Source organism: Podarcis filfolensis (genome assembly GCF_964270895.1).
Source record: "Podarcis filfolensis genome assembly, chromosome: 6".
Taxonomy (NCBI): Eukaryota; Metazoa; Chordata; class Lepidosauria; order Squamata; family Lacertidae; genus Podarcis; species Podarcis filfolensis.
Genome location: NC_139609.1, coordinates 98265560 through 98283075, shown reverse-complemented (window position 1 = coordinate 98283075; position 17516 = coordinate 98265560). Strand labels below are relative to the sequence as shown.

The following is a 17516-nucleotide window of genomic DNA, read 5'->3' as shown; positions in this document are numbered from 1 at the left end:
AGTCTGGTTCTTGCATTGCATGACATGAGGCCTCAAGGGCAGCCCCACATCCGCTGCTACCCCACTGGGGGGAAAGCATCTCTCAAAGCCCCTCAGCTGCTGGGCTGGTGAGATTTGGGCCTGGAAGGGGAGAGGATATTTGTCGCGATCAGTGGCTCCCCAGCGTTTTGGGGCCACTGCCCCCTTGGTTCCATAAGCTCATCCCCAGTGAGTTTACCCTGTGAAAAGGAGCATTCAGAGTAGTGGTTTGAACCAACCCTATAAAGAAAATAATAACACTGTGAGATTCACATTACAAAGCCAGAGCCAGGAGGGTCCTTCCACTGAACCTAGGAACCAAGTGCTTCTCAAGCCCCTCAGTGGCCAAATGCCCAGAGGGGGCAGCAGGTGGGAAGGCATGGAGGGCCCACCTTCAGGCGAGAGGGTTGGCCTGTTCAAGGGGGCAGAACTCGGAAGAAGCTGCTGGGGGGCAGAGACTCAAGAATGCTCAGTTTGGCTGCTGGAGCAAGTGGCTGCCTTGGAGCTGCCAGAGTTTCTACAAGACCCAACCTGAGGCAGCCCCTCCGCCCTGCCCAGGAGCTGCACTTGGGCTGGGGAGAAGATCCAGTGGCCAGTCATTCCAGCCCTACACTGCCTGCCCTTGTGGTCCTCTGTTCTGCACTTGGGAATCCTGGAATGCTGAGCAGGCCAGATGGGGTGGCAGAAGGATTTGGTGGGAGCAGACTTCATGCCACCACTCAGCAGATCCCAGGCCTGCCTGTCTTGTTCTGCCTGGGGAGCCGTTCCCCGAAATGGGTCTTGCCAGCTGGGAAGTGGAGGTTCCTGGCAGGAGGCTTTTCTCAGAAGAACGCTCTTCCCACCTATGCCCTTCCTCCTCCTTGGGAAAACAAGGCACATTCATTTCACAGAATCATAGACTTGCAGAGTTGGAAGGGATCCAAAGCGTTATCTTGTCCAACCCCTTGAAATTATTATGAATTGTGGCAGGAATGCCCCAGTGCTTCTGTCCCTTTAGTCATCCACCCCCATGGATTGGGACCATGAAGTCAGAGGAATGAAGGACACAACACCATACTGTATATGGTTGGGACAATATCGGGGCGGGGTGGGGGATTACCACACGCAGGAAAGAACAATGATTACAGACTGAGTACCTCACTTGAAATTTTATGTTGCTTAACATATTAACATGAATTGAAACCATAAGATTGTAGCTGTTATACAAGAGATTGCTATCTTGAAGGGAGTGTAATTGAAATTATTAAGATTTTGGAACCCAGAAAATAAAATAAAAAACAAAGAGGAACCCATCAAAACTAGCATGTGAGGAGGCCAGTTTAACTAAATTGTATAATTATATATATATATAGATACACACACACACACATATACAAATTGGTTTTAATAATTGTATTAATTGGATAAAATTGATATTGTTATAATGAGGCTGCTATTGGAACGATATTGGAAAATAAATAAAAAATATTTATTACTTCAGACGTAGCCGAAGAAACCTTTTTTTATTATTTTTAACCACTGAGCCTGAGCTTATTCTGAATTTTAGCCCACCTGACCTTCAACCTACAACTGTTGGCTACTTGTGTCTACTCCTCCTTTGTGATTTCCCCTTTCTTCCATTTCTCATACATGCCCTTCTTAGCTCATCTGCAAGCTCCTTATGCAGCCACATCAGTTTCCTTAGATGCCCCCAACTTTCCTTTCTTGTTAGTATTGTCTGCTTTTGGGCCTTCAATATTTCTCCTTTTAGAAACTCCCATCCTTCTTGGACTCCCTTCTCACTGAATATTTCTGACCATGGGGTCTCACCCAGTATTGTATTGATCTTTATTACGGCCATTGGCCCATCACACGACAGTTTCCCATACCAACATAATGTACTTAAACCTCCAAATTTAAAACCGCCAAAAACTTACAAACAACAGACAAGAAAGGTCTCACCCAGTAGCTCCTTCAGTTTTTTGAAATTGGCCTTCTTAAAGTCCAGGGTGCAAGTCCTTCATGGAGAAGTTCCCGGAGAAGGCTGTGCTAGTGGCAGCTGCAAGCATTCTTGAATGATGCCGAATATTTGGACCCATTCCAACCTGGGTTCAGGCCTGATGGATGACCTCTGCAGAGAGCAGGACAGGGGGAATCATAAAAAGTAGGGTTGGAAAGGACCTGAGGGTCATCTATTCCAACCCCCTGTAGTGCAGAAATGCTACCTTGCTCCTGCTTCTAGATCTCTCTTTGGCTTTTGTTACCATTGAAATGCTTCTTTGTTGCACAAGATAAGAATGGAAAAGCGCCAGGAGGGCTCTAACCACAGAGCTTCCTGGCACACCTGAGCACAGGTAGAGCCAGCTGATAAGAGCTGCCACATCCTCTGTTTGAGCCAGACTTGCTGCCTCCATCCTTGAGGTGCCATGAATCACCCTTAGGGACCATTCTTCCCTGGGTAAGGCTGGAGGCTGAGGAAGGCGTGAAGGTGTGATCCCGTCTGGGGATCTGGATGGGAGGGGCTCATGCAGGCTCACAGGTGTATCATATTAAATCTGGGGGAGCAGGGAGAGCAGAGCAGGAACTGCTCTCCAGACAGCTCTCTAGGTGGAGAGTAATAGAAAGCAGAGTTCATCGAGAACCAGTATTGAGACTTGTGCTTTTCAACTTTTTCACAAACAATCCAAAGATGGGATGAGCAGTGAGGTGGCCAAGATTGCTGAGGATACTAAATAGTTCAGGTTGCTTTAGCTGCTTTGTGATCGTTTGTTGCAAAACCTTCTTAGAAAGAAAAGAATGTCCACTCTGTCCCACTTACTGTCCTGACCTCTGTCCCTTCTTCCTTCAACACCTTCTTTGGGAATCCCCTATTGAACCTGTTTTCTGAGATATAAGTGAGTCGTGGGCTGGGCAGTAGACTTAGCTTGTCCACCATGGGGTGTGGTGGCCTTCTCCTCCTTGTGGGGCTCCTTGCTCTCTGGGGTCAACTGACACCTGCCTCCAGCCACCCTCTAGGTAAGCACTTTCTCCTCCTCCTCCCAGTGCCACAGAACCCTTTCCCTTTCACAGAAAGATTGTCGACCCATCTATGCATGCCTCCCCATTCGGAAAACTGCCCATTTATTTAGCTTCCTACAACTTAACCAGTTCAAGATCCACAAGAGGACCTCTCCTCTTACTCCTTGACTGCTTGACTTACTCAGGAATCTTTGAAGTAGAACCATAGGATCATAGAGTTGGAAGGGATCCCAACGGTCTACAGTTGTGTAATTCTATTGTTGTAGATGAGGGCCCTGACTTGGCATGTGTTACGAAGACCTGGGTAGATGAGCTGGGAAGGGGATTGCTCTCACTCAGCTCTGTCCACCTGGGTGTCCAATAAAGCACCAAGTTAGGCTGGAGCACTGAAGAAGGAGAGAGGTTTATTGGTCCTGTGCTGGACCCGGGGGGGTTACAGAGAGGCGTGGTCAATGTCCTGTCCTGGGTCGAGGGTCTGAAGACTGTCCACCAAGGGCGAAGCGGGGTCCAAAGCAAGAAGCCGGGTGTGGACGGGAACTCCGGAAGAACAGGTCTGGGTGCTGGTAGAAACAGGTTTCCAACGACGTTGCTCCCACAACCTGGGACTGGGCTGACTGGCCTTTATCTCCTCTGAGGCATAGGGCGGCCCCGGTTCACAGGTGACCCGCCTCTCCTGGCCTTAAGGCGAGCACTCCTCCTGAGAGAACTTAGTTCCCTCCGCCTCTCTGCCCTGAGCCTCTGCAGCTCAGGAGAGGCTGGAGGGTTACTGGACCCAGGAGCAGCTTCCCCTTCCCCTTCCCCTTTACCTTTACCTTTTACCCCCTCCACACCCAATTTCTGGTATGGCAGCTTTGGCAAACTCCTCAAGGGGTGCCCAGGTTGGGGAAAAGACACTTTCCACTCAAAGTCCTTTCTCCAGCCTCTGCCTTCTCCTCCACCAGTGGCTTTACAATCCCACAGCTGGGCTTGCTTTTGTAGGCTAGCACTAAATTGTGCAGGGAACTCTTCCAAAATTTATCATCGAAATTGGAGGCTTTTTAGCAGAAGACATCTTTCAGGGATTTGTTAGTTCTGATTTCTGCATTGGAGGCAGTTGGACTAGATGCCCCTTGGGGTCCCTTCCAACTCTACTGTGCTGGTCCCATGGGTTACCCGGGAGGCGAGGTCCAATTCTGGTCCGTGGTCAAAGCTGCAATGTGGAGGCAGTCCATAGTAGCTGAAGCTGGGTGCAGGGCAGGGAGTCAGGTGAAGTCAGGAACAGGCTTACAAGCAGGGAGCCAGGGTGGGTCAGGAGCTTAGGCAGGAAATAAATAATAATCATAATAATCATAACAATAATTTATTTATACCCCACCCATCTGGCTGGGTTTCCCCAGCCACTCTGGATGGCTTCCAACAAAACACTAAAATACAATAAGCAGGACAGGGTTCAGGCAGGAACTAGCAACCAACAATGTTGCTCCTGCAACTTGGGACTGGAGCTGGCCGGCTTTTAACTGCCCTGAGGCATAGGGCGGCCCCGATCCTCAGGTGACTCACCTCTCCTGGCCTGGAGGTGAGCACTCCTCCTGAGGGAACTTAGTTCCCTCCGCCTCTCTGCCCTGAGCCTCTGCAGCTCAGGAGAGGCTTGAGGGTTACTGGACCCAGGGGCAGCTTCCCCTTCCCCTGACAGGGCTGGGAGAGGCGCACCTGCAGGCAATGGGTCCTCAGTTACCTCCGGAGCCAGAGTGGATACATCTGGTGTCTGCTCCTGAGGAACCGGCACAGGTGCAGGCCCTTCAGATTCAAGCCCCTGCCCCGGCTCAGCCGGCCCTGGAGGCGGGGACTCCTGTGCAGGCTGGGACTCCTCAGGTTCAGCTTCTGAATCAGATTCCCAGGCCATCACAGGTCCACAGATTTACCGTCTTGCTCTCCAGGAAGCCTTTCCAAGTTGGGATGATCTTTGAGGGCCTGACCCAGTGTTTGGCCAAAGAGACTGATGAGGGCTGGCGTTGACCAACCTGGAAAAGGCAGCCTGGCACATGGTGCTGATTGTGCAGGACTTCAACGTTCCTTAAGTGGAGGACACTCTGTGAAGTCCAGCTCCACACGGGGCTGTTTCCAGATGTCACAGACCCAAAACACAAAGTGGGGCATCTGATTTTCACCTGACAGTGTGGAAAAGGCGGTCTGAAAACTGGGGCTCATGTGTCATAGTAGCCCCATTGTTGTGGTCTGATCATTTCCTGAGGAAGTTTGGTCTCACGGTCATTATCCCCCCTCCCCAAAGGGCTGGGAGACCCATTCAGTGTTCCAGAGACTTATGAAATCTGATGGATTCCTGGATTCTCTGGGGAAGGTTCTAGTGGTGAGAGCTGGTAATCCTGTGAAGGCCCAGCCTGTGCGGTGGAGATGCAGTGAGCCGTCAGTCCTGAGCGCCCTCTCCTATGCTTTTAATGTATTTTAAATCTTTTGTTGGAAGCTGCCCAGAGTGGCTGGGGAAACCCAGCCAGATGGGCGGGATGTAAATAAAGAAATATCATTATCATCATCATCATCATCATCATCATCATCATCATCATCATCATTATCATTCTGTGGTAGAAGTCTGGTAGAATGCTGAAAGCTGAATGCTGGACGATTCAGGGCATTGTAAAGAAAGGAATTCTTCATGCAGCACAGAGTAAAACACTGGAACTCCCTCCCACAGGAAACAGTGCTTCCACCAACCTGGGTGGCTTTAAAAAAGAGGATTGGACAAATTCAGGGGAGGAGAGGAGGGGAGGTCTGTTGATGGGTCCTGGCCAGGATGGCTCTGCTCTGCCACCACAGCTGGAGGCAGAATACCAGTTGCTGGAAACTGCAGGAGAGGAGACGGCTCTTGCGGCTGGGTCCTGTGCTCATGAGCTTCCCATTGGAGCACCTAGTTGGCCATTAGGAGAACAGTATGCTGCATTAGAGGGACACGGGTGGCACTGTGGGTTAAACCACAGAGACTAGGACTTGCTGATCAGAAGGTCGGCGGTTCAAATCCCCGTGATGGAGTGAGCTCCTGTTGCTTGGTCCCTGCTCCTGCCAACCTAGCAGTTCAAAAGCACGTCAAAGTGCAAGTAGATAAATAGGTACCACTCTGGTGGGAAGGGAAACGGTGTTTCCATGCGCTGCTCTGGTTCGCCATGCACTGCTCTGGTTCGCCAGCAGCGGCTTGGTCATTCTGGCCATGTGACCCGGAAACTGTTCACTGGCTCCCTCGGCCAGTAAAGCGAGATGAGCGCCGCAACCCCAGAGTTGGCCACGACTGGACCTAATGGTCAGGGGCCCCTTTACCTTATGCTGCATTAGATGTACCATTGGCCTGATCCAGCAGACTCTTCTTTAGTTCATAGAGGTGTGAGCCTTGTCAGCCCCAGCAATAATTCAGCTCTGTTCCCACCTCACCTGGAACCTCTTCTTCTCATAAAACAGCCCAGGTGGGCAATGACAACCACTCTGGAGAGAGGAATACACCTGCCTCCTGCAGCCAAGGGGCCCTTTCCCCTTTGGCACAACTGATGCCCTCTTTCTGAATGCCCCAGGCACAAACCCACCCAGACTCAAGGCTGGCATCGGATCTCCTGGGTTTTGGCTTCACTTCCTCTGGTGCTTGGAAGCGCCTGGAGGCAGCTCCTCATTTCTGTGATCCTTTGCATTATGATAACAGAAGGGCCACACCCAGGACTCAGCAGAGTCATCATTGCCTGCCTACGAATGGGGTCCTGGCTTGGAAAGGTTCCTCTCCAGTCACTCAGATTCTCCAGCCTTTCCCAACCACTCCATTCATTTCTGCTTTCTGTTCATTCTGGGTGGAGCTGAAAGATTCCCAAATGTGCTGTCAGTTCCTTCTGCACGGGATATAAAGCCTTCTGGGCGCAGGGAGGGGACTCAGACCTGCTTCGCCATGAAGTCCATTGGCCTCTGCCTGGTTGCGCTCCTTGCCTTCTGGGGTGAGCTGGGACCTGTGTCTGGTCAGATGCCTCTAGGTGAGTGTCTCCTTGGACTCCCTTGTCCCAATCTCCATCTTTCCAAGCCCCCATGGGAAACACTCTCTAAGGCAGCCTCCCTCTGAATTGGCCACAATTCTCATGAGCCTCTGCATCTTCTGGCTGTTCTGGCTTGGGGCTGATGGGAGGTGGAGTCTGGTGGACACCAAGTTGAGAAACCCCTCATGGGTAGCTGAAAGAGTCCTGATTTCCAGCATCCACCAACTGAGCTGGCGTTGTGTCCTGCTTCACCGACGTCCTCATGAGGGATCCTTCAGCCAGGTTTCTCCAACTACTTTCTAGCAGGTCAGATAACATCTTCTGTTTCTCCCTCTCCTGGGAGGAGCCATTGCTCACTCCCTGCTCTTGGGTGAAGGAGTCCTGGCAGGCAGGCGTAGGATCTAGCCCTGGGGCTTTCCTCCATGCGTGACACGTCATGGTTAAAGTTTGGATCTGCTTGCTAGAGAGAGGCGTCCCCACCAACCACCCAGCCTCCCTCTGCTCCTGTGAGACACATGGTGGGAAGCTGAGAGAAGGAGGGAAGACCCCACATGGTGTGTCCATGCCCCTGTGGCAAGCAGGGATCACTGTCTGCTTCCTGGGACAGGTGGACACCTACGTATATTGGCAGTTACCTGGCTTGGGTTGTCCATTTTTATTGATGCTGTTGCATTTTGATCTGTTTCTTTGTATCTGAATCTGTACTGCTTGTTTGTTTGTTTGGTTGGTTGATAGATTGATTGATAAAACATTTCACAGTGGTTTACATCAATATAAAGACATAAAACCAGGCAATATAATAATTAAAAGTTGAAAAGTTGAAAGCAAAAAAACAAATTTGAAACAAACACCAGCAGACCATTGTGCGGGAAAATATTCTCAATTGCCTGTACAGGCCTGGAAGAATAGAAAAGTTTTCAGCAGGTGTTTAGATGTTGGCACAGACGGCTCCTGCTGAGTCTCCAGTGGCAGGGAGTTCCACAGGAGTGGGCCAGTGACAACTTGGTTGTTGTCAAAGAAGCCTCAGGAACCCAAGGAATGATCAAGGATGCTCCTGCAGATGATCTCAGTGATCGAGCTGGAATATCAGGGTTCAGGTGATCCCCGGGGTCTCCTGGACCCAAGTTGTTCAGGGCTTTGCTAGTAATACCAGGAGCTTGAACCTGGTTCATGGCTCAGCTTCCAGAGCTGGTGGAAGAAGCAACTTTTTTACCTGGCTTTTTGACACTTGAGATGTGTGTTTTTAGGACCCACCTTGTTTTTATGATTGCAAGTTGTTTTAGACTGTTTATAAGACTGTGCTTTAATTTTTCAACCTGTAATTAATCAAGAGGTCAGTAACAAACAATAACTATAATTATACCTCTTCTGTGATGGCAAAGTCCGGCTCCTCTGAGATCGAACAAATTACGTTAGAGCTGCAAGGGTGGAAATGTTAGCTCTGTGCAAAGAACTGGAGAGAGCAAGTTTGAGGGTGTGTAGGATCCTCGGCTTGTCATTTCTAGCTGTCCTCCTCACTCAGGCACCTCTGTGGAAAGGTTGCCACAACCTTTCAGCCGTTGGGACCGTTTGTTACCAAACCTGCTGGGGGAGAAGGAGTTTCCTCTCTGTCCTGCCCAGCCCTTTCACCATCCTCCTGAGCTTGCTGTGATTCTGCAATCCTGGGCAATATAAGGGAGCAGACCAGGTTGGGCAGTGGACTCTCCCCTTAGCCTGCCGCACCATGAAGTCTGGTGCTCTTGTGCTCCTTGTGGGGCTCTTCGCCCTCTGGGCTGAGCTGACACCTGCCTCTGCTCAGAGGCTTCCAGGTAAGGGATCCTGTCTCCTCTCTCCTTACAGGCACATGCGTCAAAAGCATTTCTCTGGGAACTGTTGAGAGAAGTGCAGTCATGAAAATTCCTTCAGGAAGCTGGGGAAGCTCAGGGGAACAGCACTTGAGTTGCATGCAGAAGGTGTGTGGTTTCATTCCCCACTGGGAATGCTGAAATTCTGTGAGAGGGGGGCATTCTGCCACTCTGCTGTGCCACTGGACACCCCCACCAGCCAAGGTGCCACTGGATTCCCCCTCTTGCCAAGGTGTTCCTTATATTATTTGCTCCCCTTCCCAGCAATGAGACTTTGCCAGGGTTTCTATGAATAAATGGGTTGAGTGTGTGTGTGTGTGTGTGTGTGTGTGTGTGTGTGTGCCAGACTGGGTCTTTGACCCGGGTGACAGAAAGCCTAGCTTTGGCCCTTTCTTGTGGAGTGTTCCTTCAGCCTCCTCTCCTCTCCCCCCTCATTGGGAGTCCTCCGGACAGCTGCTGCCACTGCCCCGGTCTCTGAGCTGCCCCAGAGAGAGGTGCCTCCCTCCCCACACTGCCCCACAACAGCCTGGGAAGAGGATACACCCAGCCTTAGTGGCCCAAGGGAGACTGGTCGAAGGCGAACGTGAGGCCAGCACCTTACCTTGGCAGGCAGCAGCAACAGCAGCAGTGGGCACTCATCTCCCAGGCAGGTCTTGACCACAGCAAGCACAAGAAAGACCAAAGCAGTGACGGCCAGTCGGCCGGCCAGCCTGCCACTCGTCTGTCCATTCCCAACAGCAAGGGCTGGTGGACTGCCTGGCTGGGCTCCCTCGCCCACCTGCTTACTCTGAGGCCGCCTCAGTTCCTGGCAACCAGCATCCCCCGGCCAGCCCCAGACGCACCCTTTGCCTGTGGAGCTTATAGCCAGGGCTGCTGCAATAAACAGCTGTGCAAGCCTTTGGGAGGCAGAGACACAAGAGGGAGCGAAGGAAAGAGAGACAGAGGCCAGTGTTGCCCATCATTCAAGGCACCCCAGGGTGCCACAACACACTGGCTGAAAACCACTGCCCTAAGCCAATGATTCAGCTCTCCTGTTCAGATTTTCAAAGAACAGGGAATCTGATTCTCCTTACTTTTGTGGTTGTAAGTTGCTTCAAACTGCTTTCAATCTTTTGTTTTAAGGTTGTAATGTTCCCTGGGGCCTTAGGGTGAAGAGAAGCTGACTAATGATAAGGGGACAAGGAGTTCCCAATCCACATTAAGATGAGGCGAGGATGTTCAGAAATACATTGCCTCTGAAATGCCAGCCCTTTTCTGACTCCCCGCTGTGGCCAAGAGCAGCACCCCTTGGGAGCAGCAGACTTGAGGGGTGCAGATTTGGTGCCACCTGCTGGGCTTCTGTGGCAGGGCAGGAGGAAAACTTGCCTTTGCAGCCCAGACCCACTTTCAGGTAAGCTGCAGGAGAGACTTAAGGACACACCTTGTACCTAAAAGCAAGCCCCGCCCATCTCCCGGGAAATGATGAAGATATGAACAGGATGCTGGCATAGAGAAGACAATAGCCTGATCCTGCAAGCTGTTCTTACATTCTTTCTTTAAGCGGCAGAAGCTTTCGATTTTCACAGTGGAGAGGAGTTGAAATGCCTTCATTTCCAGCACTGATGAAGGGCTTGGTAATCCATCTCTCTCTCTTTCCCTCTTTCTCTCTTTCTCCATTACAGAGAAGCCTGGCACCTGTCCTACTCTGATCCAAAACAATGACACCCAGTGCGGCCTGTTCTGCTCCTGGGACAACAGCTGCCCAGGGAGCGAGCGCTGCTGCCAGACTGGCTGTGGGCAACAGTGCATGCTCCCACTTGAGGGTAAGCAGCAGCCCCTCTTTTTGGGGGGAGAAATGAAGTCGGGAACCTCCCATCTGCCTCACCTTCTGACCCAGATATGCTCTCAACCAGCCATCCATACACACAAGGGGGTTTGCTCCATATCCTGGCTGGATCCATGTAGGCTTTAATGCTGCAGAGTCAGGCAAGAGGCGTTGCAGTTCAGCATCCCACCCACCATGGTGTGGCTTGCCCAGACATGGCAGCTGACCTCCACTTGGCGCACTGCCAGCAGGGTCCAACCAACAGGTGGGAGGCACACTCTGCACAGCCTCAGTCCAGAGACCCACCTGCTCCCAGGTGTGCAAGCAGGTCAGGTCAGGGGGACCCCATTCATTCCAGGGGAAGAGGAACTGGCTCCTTACCCTGCAAGTATTAATGTGGGTTTTTGGTGGTTTTTTTTTTTAAATGAAAACAGACCTATTCATTTATTAAATGTCTATACCGCCCTTCATCCGAAGATCACAGTGCGGTTCAGAAGGACTGACAAAGAACCAAAAACATGCATAAATTCAAAGCTGAATTACCTCAGTTGTGTAAAGATTGAAGTATACACTCAATTCCATGATTTGCAAATTAAATTATTAGTTCATCTTCTTACTTAATTTGTGCAGCCAGGTAGCTGTCAGTCCTAAACAAGATTTCAGCTGAAGAAAATACATTCAGAAAATGTTGGGAGTGCACTCAGTGTTGGCTTGTGGCCCGATAAATGCTTCTGAATACCAGTCATGGCAAACACAGGAGGGGAGAAAATGTTCTTGTGCTCAGATCCCTTTTGGTCATCTGCCTGGCCACTGTGAGAACAGGACACTGGACCAGATGGGCCACCTGCTTGATCCAGCAGATGCTCTTCTTAGGTTCTTAGGTTCTCCTTTCATCCCCAGTCTACCCTGGATACTGCCCCAGGCTGAGCCCCCAGCCAGGCCAGGCTGCGAACTGCTCAGCGACTTGCAACAATGACCAGGACTGTGGCTCAGTCTACTTGCCACGCAAGAAGTGCTGCAGCAATGGGTGCGGGAAGACTTGCCAAGCGGCTGAAGAAGGTATCTCTTGGATGCGGGAGATACGGGGACCTGGTGGGGAGGGCAGTTGTGCGCACATGTGCGTGGCTGGCAGAGGATTCTGCCAAGGAAGAGGTGCTGGGGCTCACTCAAAGAGTCTCCTCTCCCTAATGCCAAGCTGTGTGGTGGCGGCGGCTGCCAGTGGTAGGAGCATAGGAGGGAAAATGAACTCTGTACATGCTCAGGAGTTTATTTCCTCTTGATGATATCCTCACACGTTCCAGAGTGAGTCCTGGCATTCAAAACAAAATTCCATCTCACCACTGACTGCTGTCTCCTCCTCTCCATCTCCTTTTTCCAGAGCACCCTGGCGTGTGCCCCAGAAGGGAACTGGTGTACACCTTTGTCCCTTGCAATGACACCTGCAGAGACGACCGAGACTGCCCCCTCACCCAGAAGTGCTGCTTCACTATGTGCAGCCGGGGCTGCCTGGACTCAGGTACTGGCAAAAGCCCTGGCCCCTTCCCCGCTCCCACCTCTCTTCTCTGGGCACCTAAGTGCCCTGGAGACGGAGAACATCCCCTCATGGACCTCCATCCATTCTGCCTCCAACAGTTCGCAGTGACAGATGCCAGCTGCCACCCAAAACTGGACGATGTTTAGCAGCCTTACGCCGTTACTACTACAACCCATCGGAGAAGAAGTGCGTCCTGTTCACCTATGGTGGCTGTGAGGGTAACAGCAACAACTTTGAGACAAAAGAGGCATGTGAGGCAGCCTGCGGGAAAATCAGCCCAGGTACCAAGTTTGGGACCCACCAGATATTCATATTCATGGCTTCATTGATTGTGTTTATATACCCCCTTGTCCTCCAAGGAGCTGAACTTCCCCTTCCTCATTTAACCCCAACAATAACCCCGTGAGGTAGGCTAAGCTCAGAGGAGGCCACTGGCCCAAGGTGAACTTCATGGCTGAGTGGGGATTTGAACCCGCATCTCTCTCAGGTCCTAGTTCAACACTCTGACCCCCAGGCAAGGCAGCAGAGCCCCTCTGGGAAGGTAGGAAACCACATCCAAGAAGCTGGCCAGAAGGGGTCCAGTGTTCTGGGAAGATTGGGTACACTGCTCTGTTCTTGACTTTATGTTTCATATAATTGAGGGGATGGAGCGGTTGGGATTTCTTAGCTGTGCTCTGCCTTCATGTGAAAAGGATCTAGGAGTCTTGGTTGACCACAAACTTGACATGAGCCAACAGTGTGACGCGGCAGCTAAAAAAGCCAATGCAATTCTGGGCTGCATCAATAGGAGTATAACATCTAGATCAAGGGAAGTAATAGTGCCACTGTATTCTGCTCTGGTCAGACCTCACCTGGAGTACTGTGTCCAGTTCTGGGCACCACAGTTCAAGAAGGACACGGACAAACTAGAACATGTCCAGAGGAGGGCAACCAAAATGGTCAAAGGCCTGGAAACGATGCCTTATGAGGAACGGCTAAGGGAGCTGGGCATGTTTAGCCTGGAGAAGAGGAGGTTAAGGGGTGATATGATAGCCATGTTCAAATATATAAAAGGATGTCACATAGAGGAGGGAGAAAGGTTGTTTTCTGCTGCTCCAGAGAAGCGGACACGGAGCAATGGATCCAAACTACAAGAAAGAAGATTCCACCTAAACATTAGGAAGAACTTCCTGACAGTAAGAGCTGTTCGACAGTGGAATTTGCTGCCAAGGAGTGTGGTGGAGTCTCCTTCTTTGGAGGTCTTTAAGCAGAGGCTTGACAACCATATGTCAGGAGTGCTCTGATGGTGTTTCCTGCTTGGCAGGGGGTTGGACTCGATGGCCCTTGTGGTCTCTTCCAACTCTATGATTCTATGATTCATGGACAGAGGCTGGATATGGGTGTTGGAAGCCACTGGAAGAGAGAGGGCTGCTCTTGTGCTCAGATCCTGCTTGCTGTTTTCCCAAAAGCATCTGGCTGGGCCTATGGCTGGGCCTATGAGAACAGGATGCTGGACCAGATGGGCCATTGGCCTGATCCAGAACCTTATGTTCTTCTTAATATTATCACTTTGGGCCATAATCTTTGTATGGACATTTGTGATTGGGGCAATTTGAAATTTCAAGATAAGAGATGGGATCTGAAATAGGACACTAAAACTTTGGATTCAAAAGCCAACGGAGGGGAGCCTTGTAAGAATGAAGGTGGCCCTAGAAATTCTGACACCCCAATTTCAAAGTCCTTCTCTGGGAGGTGGAAATGACAGTTTGGCAGCTGCGGTGTATTTGATACGTTGCCATCGGGAGTCATTAAAAGAGGACGACACTCCTTGCAAATCCCCAGAATAAGGAGGAGTCATGTATTAGCTCCTTGTTTGGTGATAAGCAACCTTTGCCAGTGACTCCTAGTCTGTGACTCGTAGTTTGTGCCCAAAATCATATGTTTTTGCAGATCTTGGAAGGAGGGTTTGGGGTTGGAGCATTTGGCAAAGGGCTGAGAGGCGAGAGAACTGCAGAGATTTGAGCCAGCAGCCACAAGCAGGTCCCCAGATTCAGTCCCTGAGCTGGTCTGGCCCAAAGAGCCCAGGTGCAATTCCTCTCTGCCTGGAAGGAGAAGGGTCTGTGATTCCTTCCCTCTGGTGGGGGGGGGGCTCTTATGAAGGAATGCATGCAGGGAACATGAAGTTGGAATTAAAAACTCTTGACACCTTCCTGCCCTAAGAAAACCTCTCTGCTTCCTATTTCTCCCCCTCCTGTGGCCTCAGAGGTCTGCAAGCTGCCAAAGGACCCTGGCCCATGTGAGGGTTATTCACAATTTTACTACTACAACTCAGCCACCAGGAAGTGCGAGATATTTGTCTATGGGCTCTGCGGGGGGAATGGCAATCGGTTTCCCACCAAACTGGAGTGCATGATGGTCTGTGGGCAAACAGGTAAGATTCTTGTCTCCATGTGTGTCTGCGCTTCTTTCTCTCTCTATCTGTCTCTAAATATTTATAAGTGTGCATGTGTGTAGGAATGTTCAGGGGTGCAGGAGAGGATATATTGACTAATTATATCCTTGTCCAACTTGTGCTAACAAGTTCCCAAAATATCAGCAGAGTTTATCGACATTCCCCTTTAAGTTCGCAACGGTAACGCTTGCGCAGGTTCGCTAGAACCTCTATAATAATTACTCTGGTAATTTCCCTTTTTGTTCCTTCTTAAAATACAAGACACAACACAGTCTTTATAAAAGTATAAAAGAGTTTACTCACGTTCTGTTCACAATATGATCCCAGAAGGCAGACAGCTTAAAAAGGTAAAATACATTTAGAATCTATCTTGTAGCAAGATAGTCCTTATCTCCTCTCTTGGCTGGGAGCATCCTTAGATGTTTCCTCATCGAAGGAAGATGGCAGAGAGAGAGTGGCTGCCTGCCCTGTGCTTTTATCATTTACCTGCATAGGTGAGGCCACACCCACCTCTGGTCACATGCAGAGGAAGTCCGTCCCCAGGAAGTTTACCTGCTTGCTAGACAGACCTCCCTCCCCATGTTCTAACATGTACACTCAAGGAATGTTGTCATTGACTGCTCCTGTGTTTTACATCCCACAATGTGGAGGGCAGGGGGCAGACTGTGGAGGTCCACAGGGTTCTCTCTTGGCTGCCCTGCTGGCCTCATCCTGCCCTACCCATGGGTGATTGTACCAACGGCTTCAAGTTACAAGAAAGGAGATTCCGACTTCTGGCAGTGAGAGCTTTTTGACAGCGAAATGGTCTCCCTTGGGAGGTGGTGGAATCTCCTTCTTTAGAGGTTTATAAGCAGAGTTTGGCTGGCTGTCCATCAGGAATGTGATTCCTGCATTGCTGGGGTTGGGCTAGAGGACACTTGTGGGTCCCTTTCATCTCTACAATTGTATGATTCTGTCGGTGCTGCTGCCTGCCCTAAGGGCAAGGTGTTCAATGACTTGGCTGCCTCCCTTTGCCCCTGTGACTCTTTCTCTTTTCCACCCGCAGAAAACTCCACCAAGGAGGACTGAGTCCCTCAACCTGATCACCTTGTCTGAGAAGACCCCAACCCCAGAGCAGACATCAGTGTGTTGCCATGCCCCCCTCCTTCTATCTCTGGGGAGGCTGCTGTGGGATCATCTATCCCCAAATAAAACCTGAGCTTTCTGGCATGTGCTGAGTCTGGTTCTTGCATCGCATGACATGAGGCCTCCAGAGGAGCCCCACATCCGCTGCTGCCCCAGTGGGGGGAGAGCATCTCTCAAAGCCCCTCAGCTGCTGGGCTGGTGAGATTTGGGCCTGGGGCCTGGAAGGGAAGAGGATAATCAGTGTTTCTCAAACCTTTTTGGGGTCACTGCCCCCTTGGTTCCATAAACTCATCCCCAGTTCCCCCTTAGAGTATTCAGAGCAGGCTCGAGTTGGATCATCAAAGAAAAGGCTTCGGCCAAGATATTGAAAGAAAACAGCAGCCAGGAGGCCTGATCTTTATTGGTGAACCAAAACCACAAACTACAATGTAAAGGAAGCAGAGAGAAACCCCCCAAAATGGGTGCTCCCGCTTTAAAAGGTTTCTCAAAGTTACCCGCAACACCTTGTTGGAAACATCACACATATGTCATAAACATGTCATGACACAGGAGTGACGTTGAGGCATCTGATCAAGGCCTGTATTTTAAAATGAGCTTAAAGATATATTTGCAAATGTTTTATGCCACAGGCAGAAGACCAGCTGGCTAAGGATTTTGGCAGATGTTTATCCTCCTGGACAAGGGCCCCCCTGATTTATAGCAGGAGCCAAAATTCTCAAAGTTGTAAAAGGGAATTATAGGCTGGGAGCAAAAAGGTTACACTGACCCCACATATTACAGAATACAATCAAGCTGCAAAAGCACTAATTAAGAGTTGGTAAATAGTAGGATTTATTGTTTAACAAAATATAATACCATGTGCCTCCCATTAGAGGTTTAGCCACATTTTCCTAAGGTTAAAGGGCAAGAGCTAATGGGAAAAGCAGCTGGCCAGGAAAGGGGGGTGTAAATTGAACAAGTTTTACTTTAAAACGTTATCTCTGTTAATGTATGAGATTTGTTGGCTTAAATGTAATTATGCAAAGGATTTAGAAAGTAAGAAATGTTAGATTCTTATGTCAGATTCTTATTTCATTGATGGTGTGTGAGAATGTGAACCCAAGATCTCTGTTTAAGACAAAATGTAAGACAGAATGAGCATCTGTTTTAGCCATCTATTTTGGAATGGAGGGGTAACAAGGGCAAAAGGTGAACTGGTAATTAAGGTGCCTTGTTGAGGCAAATGTAAGATATATGGCTACTTGTTTGCCATTTATAGATAGTAGGAAATATAGCTCTTTGTCTCCCATAAAAGGTAATAGGAAATGGGTGTATCTTTTATGATGGGTTCTAGCAAACAGCCAATAGGAATTTCAACCAGGCTGATTGGACAGAGGCAGCCAAAGGAGGAGCAAGGGGGCTGGGTTGAGGAAATATAAGTGCTGGCCATCAGGGCTGGAGCATAGGCAGAGCTTTGGTAACCATATACCACTGTGTCTATCATTTATTTGTCTGACAAATAAATTATTATTTTAATTTCTCTATTGCTGTGCTGAATATTTCATTCCAGCTAAGCGTTAACCACAAGCAGGGTGCAGAAACCTGATGCCCTGTCACTCAAAATACCCTGCATTCTTGTTCCGAAGTAAAACAAAAGGAAGTCTAAATACCAGTCTGAAGCCGGTTTCGGTTGCTTGTTCACACTTTTCACTGACACCTGCAGTACCCACGTAGCCTGTTAGGGTTAGCTATGGTGCTTCTGATTGGGCGAGTAATCAGGTGGCTG

At 49.9% G+C, this 17516-nt stretch overlaps 2 protein-coding genes across 2 annotated transcripts in view; both read left to right on the top strand.

Moving 5' to 3' along the window:
- Positions 1–17516, top strand: part of LOC310765257 (ring finger protein-like) — a gene marked incomplete at its 5' end in the record, with an annotated part of 81547 nt that overhangs the window by 17362 nt on the left and 46669 nt on the right. The window lies entirely within an intron of this gene.
- Positions 8429–15835, top strand: LOC310764705 (papilin-like). The gene is made up of 7 exons (XM_083619128.1): positions 8429–8821; positions 10519–10659; positions 11562–11720; positions 12040–12177; positions 12294–12476; positions 14438–14605; positions 15672–15835. Exons 1-7 carry the CDS (start codon positions 8737–8739, stop codon positions 15692–15694), a joined length of 897 nt encoding a protein of 298 aa, XP_083475254.1. The 5' UTR covers positions 8429–8736; the 3' UTR covers positions 15695–15835.